The sequence below is a fragment of the Stylophora pistillata genome, chromosome 2, assembly GCF_964205215.1.
Source record: "Stylophora pistillata chromosome 2, jaStyPist1.2, whole genome shotgun sequence".
In the NCBI taxonomy this organism is placed as follows: Eukaryota; Metazoa; Cnidaria; class Anthozoa; order Scleractinia; family Pocilloporidae; genus Stylophora; species Stylophora pistillata.
The window spans coordinates 50,990,283-51,007,545 of NC_142520.1; the positions used below are offsets into that span (position 1 = coordinate 50,990,283).

The 17,263-nt window shown below is 39.2% G+C and overlaps 3 protein-coding genes across 3 annotated transcripts; all 3 read left to right on the forward strand.

The window, feature by feature from the left end:
• Nucleotides 1-1,915: 1,915 nt before the first annotated feature.
• On the forward strand, nucleotides 1,916-4,739 carry LOC148740169 (histamine H2 receptor-like). The gene has a single exon (XM_088749806.1). It carries the CDS (start codon nucleotides 2,038-2,040, stop codon nucleotides 3,109-3,111), a length of 1,074 nt encoding a protein of 357 aa, XP_088605932.1. The 5' UTR covers nucleotides 1,916-2,037; the 3' UTR covers nucleotides 3,112-4,739.
• Nucleotides 4,740-5,938: 1,199 nt separating this feature from the next.
• LOC148740170 (histamine H2 receptor-like) lies at nucleotides 5,939-8,842 on the forward strand. Its single transcript, XM_088747093.1, has one exon. The coding sequence runs from the start codon at nucleotides 6,184-6,186 to the stop codon at nucleotides 7,243-7,245; it is 1,062 nt and encodes a 353-aa protein (XP_088603219.1). The 5' UTR covers nucleotides 5,939-6,183; the 3' UTR covers nucleotides 7,246-8,842.
• A 6,124-nt stretch (nucleotides 8,843-14,966) lies between these two features.
• Nucleotides 14,967-17,206, forward strand: LOC148740171 (melanocyte-stimulating hormone receptor-like). Its single transcript, XM_088749843.1, has one exon. The coding sequence runs from the start codon at nucleotides 15,376-15,378 to the stop codon at nucleotides 16,447-16,449; it is 1,074 nt and encodes a 357-aa protein (XP_088605969.1). The 5' UTR covers nucleotides 14,967-15,375; the 3' UTR covers nucleotides 16,450-17,206.
• The last annotated feature ends 57 nt before the right edge of the window (nucleotides 17,207-17,263 follow it).

The window sequence follows — 17,263 nt, forward strand, 5'->3', positions numbered from 1 at the left end:
CGGTAGATTGTCGGATTGCAGTCTCAGTGCATTGTAATGCTAATTGAAGTGGAATACTTGTGAACAGTGATTTCACATCAAATGACACTAGTTTGTAGTCTTCAGGTATCTGAACAGTCTTGGTAGCGTTAATGAAGTCTTCAGTGGATTGTAGTTTATGTCTGGATTTGTCGGTTAGCGGTTGTAGTATTGTCGTCAGGTACTTGGATAGTTGGTATGTGGGAGAGCCACAGAAAGAAACAATAGGTCGCATCGGGAAACCAGGTTTGTGTAGTTTCGGCAAACCGTAGAGTTTCGGTGGCTGTGGTACCGAGCACCTCAGTCGATTATAGTATTATAGTATTATAGTACCCGAGTTTCAGTCTTGTCTAAGGAACGAGAAGAAATGTTACTTACCCAGTTGTCGTCCGGTTTGCTTCGTCTCTCTTCTTTGTCTCGTAGCAGTCGCGTCAATATTTGTTGATGTCCAGTGCGGGCGCGTTCAGTCGTCTTATTGGCTCGTTTGTCGGCAATTGTCGTAACGGTGTCAAGTAGGTCAGTTGGTATTAGTTGTTTCAGTTGGTCGTGTAGTTGTCGTAGTTTGTTTCTGTGGCGTTTGAGTCTTCTGTGGCAATCACTTATCCACGCTTTGACCAGTCGTCTGCAGGTGGCTTTGACGATCTGGATGGCCTCCTGTGTGTTCAACGGGGGCCTAAGTTTGAGCCCGGCCGGAACAAGGCCGTGATCTTTACAGCGGTGATTGAACCAGAGTTGTCGTATTCGCCTGACAGTGCTTGCGTAAGTGATGTAGTCATTCGCAAGTCTTTCGCTCTGTCGTCCAAGTGAACGTAATGCAGTAAATGGTTTGAACCCGGGGGTAACATGTGAAGGTGATCGTCCGGGTGAGTGTAGTCCTGAGAAGGACTGCCATCCCGCCATCTGTACAAAGTTGATTACAAAGAACGAAGAGTGTTGTTACAAAGTGCGACAGCTTATTTTATTGCAAAGCGCTAAGGTCTATTATTGTAAAAGGTGCCGTGACAGCTAAGAGGGAGGCCGTCATTACAAAGTACGAAACCAACCGATCATTTCACACGAACTGGAATAAGAACATTCTACTGACAACAATCATTCACTTGACTCAGATGATGACTTCCGCACAGGTTGTCGAAACGTCAGTCACTGCCACCGACAACAGTCCTTCTCAGGACTACACTCACCCGGACGATCACACTACACTTTCACATGTTACCCCCGGGTTCAAACCTTTTATTGCAAAATGATAAATATAGCTATTAGAACAACATATTACGTCTTTTGTTGTAGAAATAGGAATTGGGACAACCCAGATTTGATGCAATTTTGATTTTTGTGTGTGTGTTGAATAAGCCAATCTCAAGCAGCATTTGTAAATTGCCTATACGTAGTGAGATTTACAATTGTACATTTAAAAACACAAATAAAGTTTCCGTTATTATTATTATGTTAGGTATTGAGAGGAATGATATTAGGTCTACATGCCATCCCGCCATCTGTACAAAGTTGATTACAAAGAACGAAGAGTGTTGTTACAAAGTGCGACAGCTTATTTTATTGCAAAGCGCTAAGGTCTATTATTGTAAAAGGTGCCGTGACAGCTAAGAGGGAGGCCGTCATTACAAAGTGCGACAAGTTTTTTTAAAAAATGCGAAAGGTATTGCAAATTCCGATAAGTGTCATTAAAAAATGCCAAAGTTATTAAAAAATGCGACAAGTATTATTTAAAAATGCCAACGTCAGTTACAAAGTGCGACAAGTGTTATTAAAATTTGAGAAAGTTCAGTTACAAAATGCGACAGGTAATAAATATTGAATTACGTCAGCGCGTATGTCCTCAAAAACGAGGAACACTAAAAGCTTTTGCGTGGGATATTCAGCAGCTGGCATCAACAGTCAATAGCTATAAGTTAGCACAAGAACGTTTTAACGAAGCTAAAATTTGCCTCGTTATCAACAACAAATTCATCGCTCTGTTACAATCAAAAGAGCATCAGCTATTTCTCTGTTGGTGTCGGTGAGATGAATTCCACAATGAATTCCACGCAATTAATAGCGCAAACCTGGCTAGAGGTAAACCAGTCCTTGAAAACCTATTATCAACTGAGCATCATATTGGGAATCTTTTTGGCTGTTCTATCCGTAATAACCACTTTTGGAAATGGTCTCCTTCTTCTAACCATATGGAGAGATCCCTTTAAATCGTTTCGCACACCTGCCACCTTTTTTATCATTGGTTTAGCAGCGGCCGATTTTCTTACAGGACTGACAGTGTGTCCGATGTACGCATGGTTATACATCTCTTCGTCCTTAGCTTACAAAAACCGCGACTTCTCGTCAGATTTAACTCGTGGAAAAGTTGCTCAAGTCGGTCAACTTCTCTCTGTGGTGACAATGAACAGTTCTCATATCATTTTGCTTCTTTTTACATGGAGTCGGTTCACGGCCGTCAGCTTTCCCTTCAAGCACCGCGCGCTCGTCACCAAGAAAAGAGTTCAAATGACTGTGATCTTAACGTGGGCATATTCTGTGATGTTTTCTTTATTCAGCATGATTCAAGCATCGAAAAAGATATTTTATAAAATTGATCTTTATCTTAACACTACAGGCAACCTCATCCTTTTAACTGTTGCTTTTTTCTGCTTGTTCAAAGAATTTAGGCAACACATGAGGTGCCTGCATTCATGGAGATCCAACAAGTCAGCACATGGACAACAAGCAAGAGAATTCATTATTGTCAACCTGTTATTAGTAACTTTCACTATCGCTTGCACCATGCCAATCACTGTTATTACTTATTTGGCTGAACACTGGGTTATACAATTTCCATGCGTTCGAAGGGTCAAATTGGAAACTGCATTGTTATTTTCAAATGGTATTCTTTTTCTTAAGTTTGCTCTCGATCCTCTTGTTTATGCTTGGCGGCTATCGCAGTATCGAAGAGCGCTGAAATCGACGCTTTTCTGTTGTCGACAGAGATCAGAAGTGGGTGACTTTCCGTCATATACCATTAAGTATCACACTGCAATTTCCGTCCGAAGACGGGAGTTAAAGAAGGAAGAAACAAATGCAAGAAACGGAAACTGGCCGGCATAATTCTCTTCAAAGACAAATATTACACTCTGGAAGTCACGCAAGATGACATCTCCTTATCCTTTAACCTTAATGAGTTGCGATTAAATCTGAAAATTGGGAACATTTTAATGTTTAGTTTTTAAGTGCCGACCGCCGCAGACATTAAAGATTATCTTACCATAAGGAAATGGTTTATTTAAATATTTTCTTTACGATATGAACTGTCATTCTGGACAGTCATTTATTCTCATGTTCAGACTCTTCGTTTGTTTTAATCACCTGCGGTCTGCGAAACAAGCGATTCAATTACATAGCCTGGACGAGATGCTCATTATCCATTCAGATCTGTCGACTTTCCGAATATTCAACTTTCATTGTCTGTTTGTTTGTTTTGTATACAATGTGATTGGGTTAGAAACCCGCGTACATTCTCAACCAATGATAAGATTAGGAAGTAAAGGCGGCTAGCTGCATGCACCCCTTGTACCCTTTTGGATTAACCTATCTGAGGTTTTATCGGTTGTCAGTGTTACGTTTGCCTTTCTTTTGATAGTTTGTTTCAAGTATTTTAGTTCCGTTTAGTAATACAACATTGAATTCGAGAATTGTTGTCCGTCATTTGGTCATAACTACAGTTTAGTCAGTAGATTGGTGAATAAACGAAGCAAATCATTTAGTTCGTCAGTCATTCGTTTTGACAGTTGCAAAAACAAATAATACAACGATTTCTTAAAAGTTTATTCATTTTAGCCAATAGATAAAAGAAAAAGAAAACAGCAAATAAATTATACTCAGAAACAAAATGAATGTGAGCTAATGGTTAAGCAGCGAATAATAGTGATAGGAATAGTTTGTGTGAGGTACGTGAACAAACCGCTGCCCAGTTAGCCCAATGGATAGTGCGCTGGACTGTTGTGCGGGAGGTCGAGGGTTCGAGCCCCGGCCGGACCAACACTCAAGGTCTTAAAATAATTTGAGAAGAATCTGCTACCTTTCTATAACATCTAGAAATGGTTAGATATTCTAGTCTTCTCGGATAGGGACGAATAATTGGGGGTAGGAGACGTTAATTTCTCACGCACGAGATTACTGTGATATATGTCCACCCCGGGGTGGGATGGTGGGTACAAAGGGGTTAGGTGTCAATTGGGACGATAGTCCCGTGGCAAATGGATTAAACTTAAACTTAAACTTAAACTAAACAAAGGATGATCAATCATGATGGAAAGAAAGATAAAGCAAACGAATGAAAATAAAATAATATCATACTTTCTACACTATATAACGTTAAATTCGACTCACTAGCGATATGTGAAGCATAAATAGTATTTGATTGTACCTTAAGTGATTCAGTTTATATGAGATTAAATTCTTGGCCCTAATGACATGCTTACGTGTAGTTACAACTCTGTGTCTTTCCAAAATATTTAACAGTGGCTGTTCCATCACAAAATATTTTCACTTCGTGAGAAATTAGCAGTGTACATAAATTTAAAGCAACTGATGTAAGACAAAATACTAAACCCACATCCCCTGCTATTTAATATCTGTTTGTGTGGTGAAATTTCATATAGCAGTTAAGGAAAATACGTTTCCGAATTAGGGGAAAATGAAAATGTTTTGTTCTGTCGCACTTTATGATAAAATTGTCGCACTTTTTAGTAGCTTCCGCTCACCGTAATAATACTTTTTTGGTTATTTCCAAGTGCAACAGCTTCTCTTATTAAAAATTGTAGTGGAATGGTCTGCCATTACAAAGTAAGACAGCTTTTTTATCACAAAGTTCGACGGGTATAAAGAAATGCGACAACTCTTCTAACAGTGCTATAGGTATGACAGAGTGAATACTGTCACTACAAATTAAAGTGTGACGATTTTCACACTTTGTGCTAAATTTTATTAAGATGGTGGAAGGGTAAGTGGACCCAATGATAGCTGTCGTTCCTGTTAATGCATATGATAATTATTATGTAGACAGGTAAAAACGAACGATATAATATCCCGACGTTTCGGCGACTTCATGACGCCATTATCAAGGGTACAAATGAAAATAAACTTAACAAATGCGAGTTCAAGAGTTACAACTAATTTGCATAGGGGAGGTAGCTACACAAATACTTTAGCACGGATAGAATCCGTTTGCACGTTCAAACTCGGTTATTCCCATCCGTGCTAAAGTATTTGTGTAGCTACCTCCCCTATGCAAATTAGTTGTAACTCTTGAACACGCATTTCTTAATTTTATTTTCATTTGTACCCTTGATAATGGCGTCATGAAGTCGCCGAAACGTCGGGATATTATATCGTTCGTTTTTACCCGTCAATGTATTACTAAATCCTTATTAATGATAATTATTATGATAATAATAATCATTATGGTGAAATTTAACTAATCGACAGTGGTTTAGCGTGGTTTGTACTTTTATGGACAACGATATTCATTCTCGCCATTTTCAACATCACTCCATCACTACTATTACTATCAACAGATCACTACAACTAACACCATCACTATCATTATCGATACCATTTCATAATCATTATCATCCAGTTATTACCAATCTTATAATCGTTATTGTTATTATCGTAGGTATTGAGAGGAATGATATTGGGTCTACATGCCATCCCGCCATCTTTACCAAGTTGATTATAAAGAACGAAGAGTGTTGTTACAAAGTGCGACAGCTTATTTAATTCCAAAGTATTGAGGTCTATTTTTGTAAAGAGCCGTGACAGCTTTTTTATTACTAAATGGGAGAACCGTTAGTACAAAGTGCGTCACGTTTTATTGAAAAATGCGAAAGTTATTAAAAAAGGCGACAGGTGTCTTTAAAAAATGCGAAAGTTAATACAAAATGCGACAAGTCGGTTGTTAAAAATTGCCGAAGTTATAACAAAATGCGACAGGTATTAAATATTAAAGTCATTGCGTCAACACGTATGTCCTCAAAAACGAGCAACACTTAACTGCTATAACTTAGTGCAAGAACGTTTTGACGGTACTAAATTTTGTCTGGTTATTCAAGTTAACAACAAATTCATCGCTCTGTTAATCAACACAGCATCAGCGATTTCTCTACTGATGTCGATAAGATGAATTCTACAATGAATTCTACGCAATCAATAAGTCAAACCTGGCTCGAGGTAATCCAGCTCTTGAAAACTTATTATCAACTGAGCATCATATTGGGAATCTTTTTGGCTGCTCTATCCGTAATAACCACTTTTGGAAATGGTCTCCTTCTTCTAGCCATCTGGAGAGATCCCTTTAGATCATTTCGCACACCTATCACCTTTTTTATCATTGGTTTAGCAGCGGCCGATTTTCTTACAGGACTGGCAGTGTGTCCGATGCAGGCATGGTTTTACATCTCTTCGTCCTTAGCTTATAAAAACCGCGATTCGTCCTCAATTTCAACCCTTGGAAAAGTTTCTCAAGTCGGTCAACTTCTTTCTGTGGTGACAATGAACAGTTCTTATATCATTTTGCTTCTTTTCACATGGAGTCAGTTCACGGCAATCAGCTTTCCGCACAAGCACCGCGCGCTCGTGACCAAGAAAAGAGTCCAAATAAGTGTGATCCTTACGTGGGCCTATTCTGCGATGTTTTCTTTATTCAGCATGATTCACGCATCGAAGAAAATATTTTTTAAAATTGATCTCTATTTCAACACCACAGGCAGCCTCATCCTTCTTACTGCTGCTTATTTTTGCTTGTTCAAAGCATTTAGGCAACAAATGAGGCGCTTGCATTCATGGAAACCCAACAAGTCAACACATGGACAACAACGAAGGGGTAGAACCAGCCGAGAAAGACAGTTCATTATTGTCAACCTGTTATTACTAACTTTCATTATCGCTTGCACCATGCCATTCACTGTTATTTCTTATTTGGCTGAACACTGGGTTGTACAAACCCCATCCGTTCGAGGGGTAAAATTGGGAATTGCAATATTATTTTCAAATGGTATTCTTTTTCTTAAGTTTGCTCTCGATCCTCTTGTTTACGCTTGGCGGCTATCGCAGTACCGAAGAGCGCTGAAATCGATACTTTTCTGTTGTCGACAGAGATCAGAAGTGGATGACTTTCTGTCATATACCATTAAAAATCACACTGCAATTTCCATCCGAAGACAGGAGTTAAACAAGGAATAAATAAATGCAAGAAACGGAAATTGGCCGGCATAATTCTATTCAGAGACAAACAATACACTCTGGAAGTCACGCAATATGTTATTTCCTTATCACTTCAATTTTTAAAGAATTGCGATTAATCTGAAAATCGAAAACACTTTAAATGTCTAATTTTAAGTGCCGACCGCAGCGGACATTGAAGATTATCTTACCATAAGGAAATGGTATATTTAAATATTTTCTTTACGATATTAGCTGTCATTTCGGTCAGTCATTTATTCTCGTTTCCAGACCCTTTGTTCCTTTTGGTCACCTGCGGTCGAAGAAAACAACCGATCCAGCCACACAGGGGAAGAGATGCCAGTTATCCATTCAGACCAATCGAATTTCCGAATATTCAACTTTCATTGTTTTTTTGTTTGTTTTGTATACAATGTGATTGGTTGAGAAACCCGCGAACATTCTCAACCAATGATAAGATTGGGAAGTAAAGGCGAGCTGGCTGAATGCACCCCTTGTACCCGTTCGTTTAAATTTAACTATCTGAGGTTTCATTGGCTGTTTGTTACGTTTGCCTACCTTTTGATGGTTTGTTTCAAGTATTTTAGTTTTAGTAATACAACATTGAAATCGAGAAGTGTTGTCGGTCATTTGGTCATAAGCACAGTTTAGTCAGTAGATTGGTGAATAAACGAAGCTAATTATTTAGTTCGTCAGTCATTCGTCTTCACAGTTGCAAAAAAGAAAATAATAATACAACGATCTCTTAAGTGTTTATCCATTTTATCCAATATTTAAAAAAAAAAGGAAAACATAGCAAATAAATTGTACTCAGGAACAAAATGAACGTGAGCTGATATATAGTTAAGCAGCGAAAGGAATTGTTAGTGTGAGGTACGTGAACAAACAAAGGATGATCATGACAATGGATGATCAATCATGATGGAAAGAAAGCTAAAGCAAACGAATGAAAATAAAATTATATCATACTTTCTACGTATAAGTATATGTATATGTATAATATATGTATAAGTATATATAAAATGTATAAGCGAATTAATGAGCGTTTGCCGAATTATCTAAATGAACACTTAATTTTGAATAATAAGCGGCACTCCCGCAACACTAGATATTCAAGCATTAATGCTGTTTGTCCTAAATACAAAAGAGAATCAGAGGGAGGACGCTCTTTCGCTGTTTCGGCTACAAGACTGTGGAATACGATACCTATTGAAATTAGGAAACTAGATTCTATAGCATGTTTTAAAAAGAACATGTTTGCCAAGATTTTTAAGGAACAACAATGTTTGCATCATTTTACTATTTAATAATATCTTCTTAATTGAATCTTGTCTTATTTTAAATGCTCATTTTAAATGTTTACATATTTTAGCTTACATATTTATCTGATTGTATATAGTTGTGTAATCTGTGAGGGCCACAAGTTAATTAGCCTCTGGCTATTAAGTGCTACCCTCTTTAAATAAAGGCTTCCATTCATTCATTCACTATATAACGTTAAATTTGACTGCCTCGCGTTATGTGAAGCGTAATTAGTATTTGATTGTACCTTGAGTGATTCAGTTTATATGAGATTAAATTCTTGGCCCTAATGACATGCTCAAGTGTAGTTACAACTCTGTGTCTTTCCAAAATATTTAACAGTGGTTGTTCTGTCACTGTTCTGTTCATTTTCACTTGGTGAGAAGTTAGCAGTGTACATAAATTCTGAAAGCAACTGATGTAAGATAAATTCTGAGTAAACCCACATCCCCTGCTATTTACCATCTGTTTATGTGGTGAAATTTCATACAGTAGCTAAGAAAAATACATTTCCGGATTAGAGGAAAATGAAAATGTTTTGTTCAGATGTTTTGTTCTGTCGCACTTTCTGATAAATTTATCGCACTTTTAAGTAACTTCCGCCCATTGTAATAATACTTTTTTTGTTATTTCCTGATGCAACAGCTTCTCTTATTACAAATTGTAGTGGAATGGTCTATCATTACAAAGTGAGACAGCTTTTTTATTACAAAGTTCGACGGGAATGACGAATTGCGACAACTGTTCTAACAGTGCTACAGATATTACAAAGAGTGAATACTTATGATGCACGATCCTCGCAGTAGAGAGCGCTATTTATGCAATAGCGAAAATCAGACCTGAAAAAAAGCAGGCCTGTACGGGATTCGAACCACTGACCTCTGCGATACTAGTACAGCGCTCTACCAATTGAAATAACAAGCCAACTGCGAGCAGGCCGTTAAGTTGATTTGTAATAAACCCGTGATGATAAATCATCACGGGTTGATTTATCATCACGGGTTTATTACGTAATAAAGCCGTGATGATTTATCACGGGTTTATTACGTAATGAACCCATGATGATTTATCATCACAGGTTTATTACGAATCAACTTAACGGCCTGCTCCCAGTTGGCTTGTTAGCTCAATTGGTATCATACGTATCTATAACCGCAGTTCAAAATATATGAACTTCATATATTCATTGTAAAGAGTGAGTACTGTTATTCAAAGTGCGGCGATTGTCACACTTTGTACTAAACTTTGTTTAGATGGGGGGAGGGTAAGTAGACCCAATGATAGCTGTCGTTCTTGTTAATGCATATGATAATTATTATGATAATGATAATCATTATGCACAACGAATATATGAAATTCATATATCTGAACTGCGGTTATAGAATCGTATTTGTGCACGATCCTCGCAGTAAAGAGCACTATTTAAGCAATAGTGAAAATCAGACCTGAAAAAATTCAGGCCTGTATGGGATTCGAACCACTGACCTCTGCGATGCTAGTGCAGCGCTCTACCAATTGAGCTAACAAGCCAACTGGGAGCAGGTCATAAAATTAATCCGACATAAACCCGTAAGATGATAAATCCCAGTTGGCTTGTTAGGTCAATTGGTAGAGCGCTGCACTAGTATCGCAGATGTCAGTGGTTCCAATCCTGTACAGGCCTGAATTTTTTCAGGTCTGATTTTCACTATTGATAATCATTATGGTAAGATTTAACAAATCGACAGTGGTTTAGCATGGTTTGTACTTTTATCGACAACGATATTCATTATTCTCGCCATTTTCAACAGATCACTACAACTAACACTCTCGCTATTATTATCGATATCCTTTCATAATTATTATCATCCAGTAATTACCAATGTAATAATCGTTATTATCATTATGGTTATTATCATTATACAAAGTGCGACAAGTTTTCTTTAAAAATGCGAAAGTTATTGCAAATTGCGAAAAAAAGCCACTGCATCCTAAACACAAACTTCTTCTGTACAGCCGCTATGTCCTATCGAAGTTGTCATGGCATTTCACCATAGAAAATATATCCAAAACCTGGATAACGCAACATCTCGACTCTGTAGTGAATGGCTACATCCGAAAATGGCTTGATATTCCGATATCTGGAAAACTGAGCTATGTTTTCCTAGAAAGCAATAAATTTGGTCTTAATATTTGTCCTCCCTCTATCAAATTTACTCAGTGCCAGACAGTTCTCTGAAATTCATTAAAAAGAGTCCCCAAATGATTCCTTGAAAGCTCTCTGGAAATCGTCAAGCTGTCACACTAATATTCAATATGATGTGTACAAATTCACTAAGGAAGTTCTTAAGGATTTCCGTTCTAATCAAAAGGATAAACTGCAACACCACCTAACATCTCAAGGTTCTTCTTCTCAAATGTTATCAAGTATTCATTGTCATCTGCTAATTCTATTTGGTCAGTGGCCAAGAAGAACATTTACAACTTTACCATCCTCTACATCAACAACTCTCTTTCTACACGTAAGAATTTGGTAAGATGGGGATTATCACAAAGTCCTGATTATTCCTTTTGCCTTAATCCTGAGTCACTCCTTCATGTTGTCGCTGGTTGTCAACAATGCCTTGATCGCTTTACCTGGAGACACGACTCAGTCCTTAACTTCATTGCCAAGTCCCTTCAACCTGTAATTAATGTTAGCTCCTCAATCTACGCAAATGTTACTGGTTTTCTAAATCCCTCAATAATAACTGGTGAAAATTATCGCCCAGATCTTCTTTTCCTAACCCAGTCCAAGTGCCTATGTGTTCTAGATTTAACAGTTGGTCTCGAATCTAACTTGCACAACAATGCAGTACGTAAAAAAGAAAAATATCGGAACCTGATTAACGAAATGAGTAGAACTTTCAGATGTGTGAAATTTAATTTGTAAATCTCTCCATGAGCTCCCTTGTTGTTTTCTCAGATGAATGCTCTACGTTCTTAGGCATGATGAATGACATAGGCATTGGCAAAAAGTAGCAACTTTTCATAATCAAGAAAATGATAAATGTGAAGGTGTAGTCTGATCGTCCGGGTGAGTGTAGTCCTGAGAAGGACTGTTGTCGGTGGCAGTGACTGACGTTTCGACAACCTGTGCGGAAATCATTATCGGAGTCAAGTGAATGATTGTTGTCAGTAGAATGTTCGTGTGAAATGATCGGTTGGTTTTGCCGTAATGTTATTGGCTGTAAGACTCAAGTGACGTAAGTCGGTCGTGATTGGTCTGTTTCGGTCTGTCGGTAAAGTTGGGTTGTTCTTTTTCGGTCGTTTGTGATGTGTATGTCGTGAATGAGTCGTTTGTATGGGGCGGGTAGTTGTTGACATCTGTTTAGGGGAGTCTGTTCTAAGTTAGTAAACCAGCTTTCCAGAGTCAGTCGTTGAAAATAGACAGTGCTGTAGGTTAGGCATTGCGCAGAGTCCCAGTCAATGTTGTGGTTGGTAAGTCGATGGTGTTCAGCAATGTGATTGCTGACATTACCTTTCCTCGTCGCCCGTCTGTGTTCAGTCAGTCTTGTTGTGAGGTTTCTGCCAGTCTCACCGATGTAGGAGGCTTGGCAGTCGGAACAATTGATCTTATAAATCGTTCCCTGTCTGTTCCTCGGTTCGTCTTTGTCTTTAACGTTGGTTAGTAACTGACGTAGTGCGGTGATGGGTTTGTGGGCGACGCGGATATTGAAGGGTAGTAAGATGCGCGAGATGTTTTCAGACATGCCTTTTATGTACGGTATGGTTGCTGTAGTCGTAGGGGTTGCGGTGTCGTTTGTTTTGGTAGTGGTAGTGGGTCGGTGAGTGTTTCGTCGGATGAAGTCGTTGTTGTAGTTGTTCTTCGTAAAAACACGGTGAAGGTATTTGTTCTCGTCGGATAAGCTGTCTGTCGAGTCACATACTAGTTGTGCGCGTCGTGTTAGAGTTCTGATAGTTGTGGCTTTGTGTGAAGTATGGTTGTAGGATGACTCGTCTAGTAGTCTGTCGGTGTGTGTCGGTTTCCTGTAAACTGTCGTTCGTAATGAGTTGTCGTTGTGGCTTACCAGGCAGTCTAGAAAAGGAAGTTTGCCATTTTCTTCGACTTCTCTGGTAAACTGTATGTCAGTGTTTTGTTCGTTAAGGTGGTTGTGGAATGCGTCAATTTCGTCGTGTCGAACGGCGGTGAATGTGTCGTCAACGTAACGTAACCAAAGCGGTATCGTTTGTCGGCAAGTCGAAAGGGCGCGTTCCTCGATGTTCTGCATCACAATTTCTGCTATAACAACAGAAACTGGAGACCCCATGGCAGTGCCGTGTAACTGTTTGTAGTGTTTACCGTTGTACTGAAAGTAAGTAGACGTTAGGCAAATGTTTAGCAAGTCCATGATGTCGTCTGTCGGTAGCGGTAGCGGGTCGGTAGATTGTCGGATTGCAGTCTCAGTGCATTGTAATGTTAATTGAAGTGGAATACTTGTGAACAGTGATTTCACATCAAATGACACTAGTTTGTAGTCTTCAGGTATCTGAACAGTCTTGGTAGCGTTAATGAAGTCTTCAGTGGATTGTAGTTTATGTCTGGATTTGTCGGTTAGCGGTTGTAGTATTGTTGTCAGGTACTTGGATAGTTGGTATGTGGGAGAGCCACAGAAAGAAACAATAGGTCGCATCGGGAAACCAGGTTTGTGTAGTTTCGGCAAACCGTAGAGTTTCGGTGGCTGTGGTACCGAGCACCTCAGTCGATAGTACTGTTGGGTGTCAAAGGCGTTCGTTTTCTTGAGTGTCAGTAGTTTACTGTTGAGTTTACGTTGAAGGGCAGGAGTTGTGTCACGTTTGAGTTCTTCGTAGGTTCGTTTGTCGTTAACTAGTGCGTCCATTTAGTCGTGATAGTCAGTTTTGTCCATAACAACAGTAACTCGTCCTTTGTCGGCTGGTAGGATGACTATGTTCTCGTCGTTTCTCAGTCGTTTCAGTGCGCGTTGTTCATGTAGTGACGTTGATTGTATAGTGGAGGCAATTCTGCTTCTGATGTTATCCTTGGTCGGCTCAGATAGTTCTCGTTGCCGAGACAGGGCCGCCTCAACACTACATACAATAGCCTCAGTCGATATGCGTTTAGGTGTTACTGAGTGTTTTAGTCCGTATGATAGTACCCGAGTTTCAGTCTTGTCTAAGGAACGAGAAGAAATGTTACTTACCCAGTTGTCGTCCGGTTTGCTTCGTCTCTCTTCTTTGTCTCGTAGCAGTCGCGTCAATCTTTGTTGATGTCCAGTGCGGGCGCGTTCAGTCGTCTTATTGGCTCGTTTGTCGGCAATTGTCGTAACGGTGTCAAGTAGGTCAGTTGGTATTAGTTGTTTCAGTTGGTCGTGTAGTTGTCGTAGTTTGTTTCTGTGGCGTTTGAGTCTTCTGTGGCAATCATTTATCCGCGCTTTGACCAGTCGTCTGCAGGTGGCTTTGACGATCTGGATGGCCTCCTGTGTGTTCAACGGGGGCTTAAGTTTGAGCCCGGCCGGAACAAGGCCGTGATCTTTACAGCGGTGATTGAACCAGAGTTGTCGTATTCGCCTGACAGTGCTTGCGTAGGTGATGTAGTCATTCGCAAGTCTTTCGCTCTGTCGTCCAAGTGAACGTAATGCAGTAAATGGTTTGAACCCGGGGGTAACATGTGAAGGTGTAGTCTGATCGTCCGGGTGAGTGTAGTCCTGAGAAGGACTGCCATCCCGCCATCTGTACAAAGTTGATTACAAAGAACGAAGAGTGTTGTTACAAAGTGCGACAGCTTATTTTATTGCAAAGCGCTAAGGTCTATTATTGTAAAAGGTGCCGTGACAGCTAAGAGGGAGGCCGTCATTACAAAGTGCGAAACCAACCGATCATTTCACACGAACTGGAATAAGAACATTCTACTGACAACAATCATTCACTTGACTCAGATGATGACTTCCGCACAGGTTGTCGAAACGTCAGTCACTGCCACCGACAACAGTCCTTCTCAGGACTACACTCACCCGGACGATCAGACTGCACTTTCACATGTTACCCCCGGGTTCAAACCTTTTATTGCAAAATGATAAATATAGCTATTAGAACAACATATTACGTCTTTTGTTGTAGAAATAGGAATTGGGACAACCCAGATTTGATGCAATTTTGATTTTTGTGTGTGTGTTGAATAAGCCAATCTCAAGCAGCATTTGTAAATTGCCTATACGTAGTGAGATTTACAATTGTACATTTAAAAACACAAATAAAGTTTCCGTTATTATTATTATGTTAGGTATTGAGAGGAATGATATTAGGTCTACATGCCATCCCGCCATCTGTACAAAGTTGATTACAAAGAACGAAGAGTGTTGTTACAAAGTGCGACAGCTTATTTTATTGCAAAGCGCTAAGGTCTATTATTGTAAAAGGTGCCGTGACAGCTAAGAGGGAGGCCGTCATTACAAAGTGCGACAAGTTTTTTTAAAAAATGCGAAAGGTATTGCAAATTGCGATAAGTGTCATTAAAAAATGCCAAAGTTATTAAAAAATGCGACAAGTATTATTTAAAAATGCCAACGTCAGTTACAAAGTGCGACAAGTGTTATTAAAAATTGAGAAAGTTCAGTTACAAAATGCGACAGGTAATAAATATTGAAGTACGTCAGCGCGTATGTCCTCAAAAACGAGGAACACTAAAAGCTTTTGCGTGGGATATTCAGCTGCTGGCATCAACAGTCAATTGCTATAAGTTAGCACAGGAACGTTTTAACGAAGCTAAAATTTGCCTCGTTATCAACAACAAATTCATCGCTCTGTTACAATCAAAAGAGCATCAGCTATTTCTCTGTTGGTGTCGATGAGATGAATTCCACAATGAATTCTACGCAATTAATAGCGCAAACCTGGCTAGAGGTAAACCAGTCCTTGAAAACCTATTATCAACTGAGCATCATATTGGGAATCTTTTTGGCTGTTCTATCCGTAATAACCACTTTTGGAAATGGTCTCCTTCTTCTAACCATATGGAGAGATCCCTTTAAATCGTTTCGCACACCTGCCACCTTTTTTATCATTGGTTTAGCAGCGGCCGATTTTCTTACAGGACTGACAGTGTGTCCGATGTACGCATGGTTATACATCTCTTCGTCCTTAGCTTACAAAAACCGCGACTTCTCGTCAGATTTAACTCGTGGAAAAGTTGCTCAAGTCGGTCAAATTCTCTCTGTGGTGACAATGAACAGTTCTTATATCATTTTGCTTCTTTTTACATGGAGTCGGTTCACGGCCGTCAGCTTTCCCTTCAAGCACCGCGCGCTCGTCACCAAGAAAAGAGTTCAAATGACTGTGATCTTAACGTGGGCATATTCTGTGATGTTTTCTTTATTCAGGATGATTCAAGCATCGAAAAAGATATTTTATAAAATTGATCTTTATCTTAACACTACAGGCAACCTCATCCTTTTAACTGTTGCTTTTTTCTGCTTGTTCAAAGAATTTAGGCAACACATGAGGTGCGTGCATTCATGGAGATCCAACAAGTCAGCACATGGACAACAAGCAAGAGAATTCATTATTGTCAACCTGTTATTAGTAACTTTCATTATCGCTTGCACCATGCCAATCACTGTTATTACTTATTTGGCTGAACACTGGGTTATACAATTTCCATGCGTTCGAAGGGTCAAATTGGAAACTGCATTGTTATTTTCAAATGGTATTCTTTTTCTTAAGTTTGCTCTCGATCCTCTTGTTTATGCTTGGCGGCTATCGCAGTATCGAAGAGCGCTGAAATCGACGCTTTTCTGTTGTCGACAGAGATCAGAAGTGGGTGACTTTCCGTCATATACCATGAGGTATCACACTGCAATTTCCGTCCGAAGACGGGAGTTAAAGGAGGAAGAAACAAATGCAAGAAACGGAAACTGGCCGGCATAATTCTCTTCAAAGACAAATATTACACTCTGGAAGTCACGCAAGATGACATCTCCTTATCCTTTAACCTTAATGAGTTGCGATTAAATCTGAAAATTGGGAACATTTTAATGTTTAGTTTTTAAGTGCCGACCGTCGCAGACGTTAAAGATTATCTTCTCATAAGGAAATGGTTTATTTAAATATTTTCTTTAAGATATGAGCTGTCATTCTGGACAGTCATTTATTCTCATGTTCAGACTCTTCGTTTGTTTTAATCACCTGCGGTCTGCGAAACAAGCGATCCAATTACATAGGGGACGAGATGTCCATTATCCATTCAGATCAGTCGACTTTCCGAATATTCAACTTTCATTGTCTGTTTGTTTGTTTTGTATAAGATGTGATTGGGTTAGAAACCCGCGTACATTCTCGACCAATGATAAGATTAGGAAGTAAAGGCGGCTGGCTGCATGCACCCCTTGTACCCTTTTGGATTACCCTCAGTCTGAGGTTTTATTGGCTGTCAGTGTTACGTTTGCCTTTCTTTTGATAGTTTGTTTCAAGTATTTTAGTTCAGTTTAATAATACAACATTGAATTCGAGAAGTGTTGTCCGTCATTTGGTCATAACTACAGTTTAGTCAGTAGATTGGTGAATAAACGAAGCTAATCATTTAGTTCGTCAGTCATTCGTTTTCACAGTTGCAAAAACAAATAATACAACGATTTCTTAAATGTTTATCCATTTTATCCAATAGTTAAAAAAAAAAAAAAGAAAACAGCAAATATATTATACTCAGAAACAAAATGAACGTGAGCTAATGGTTAAGCAGCGA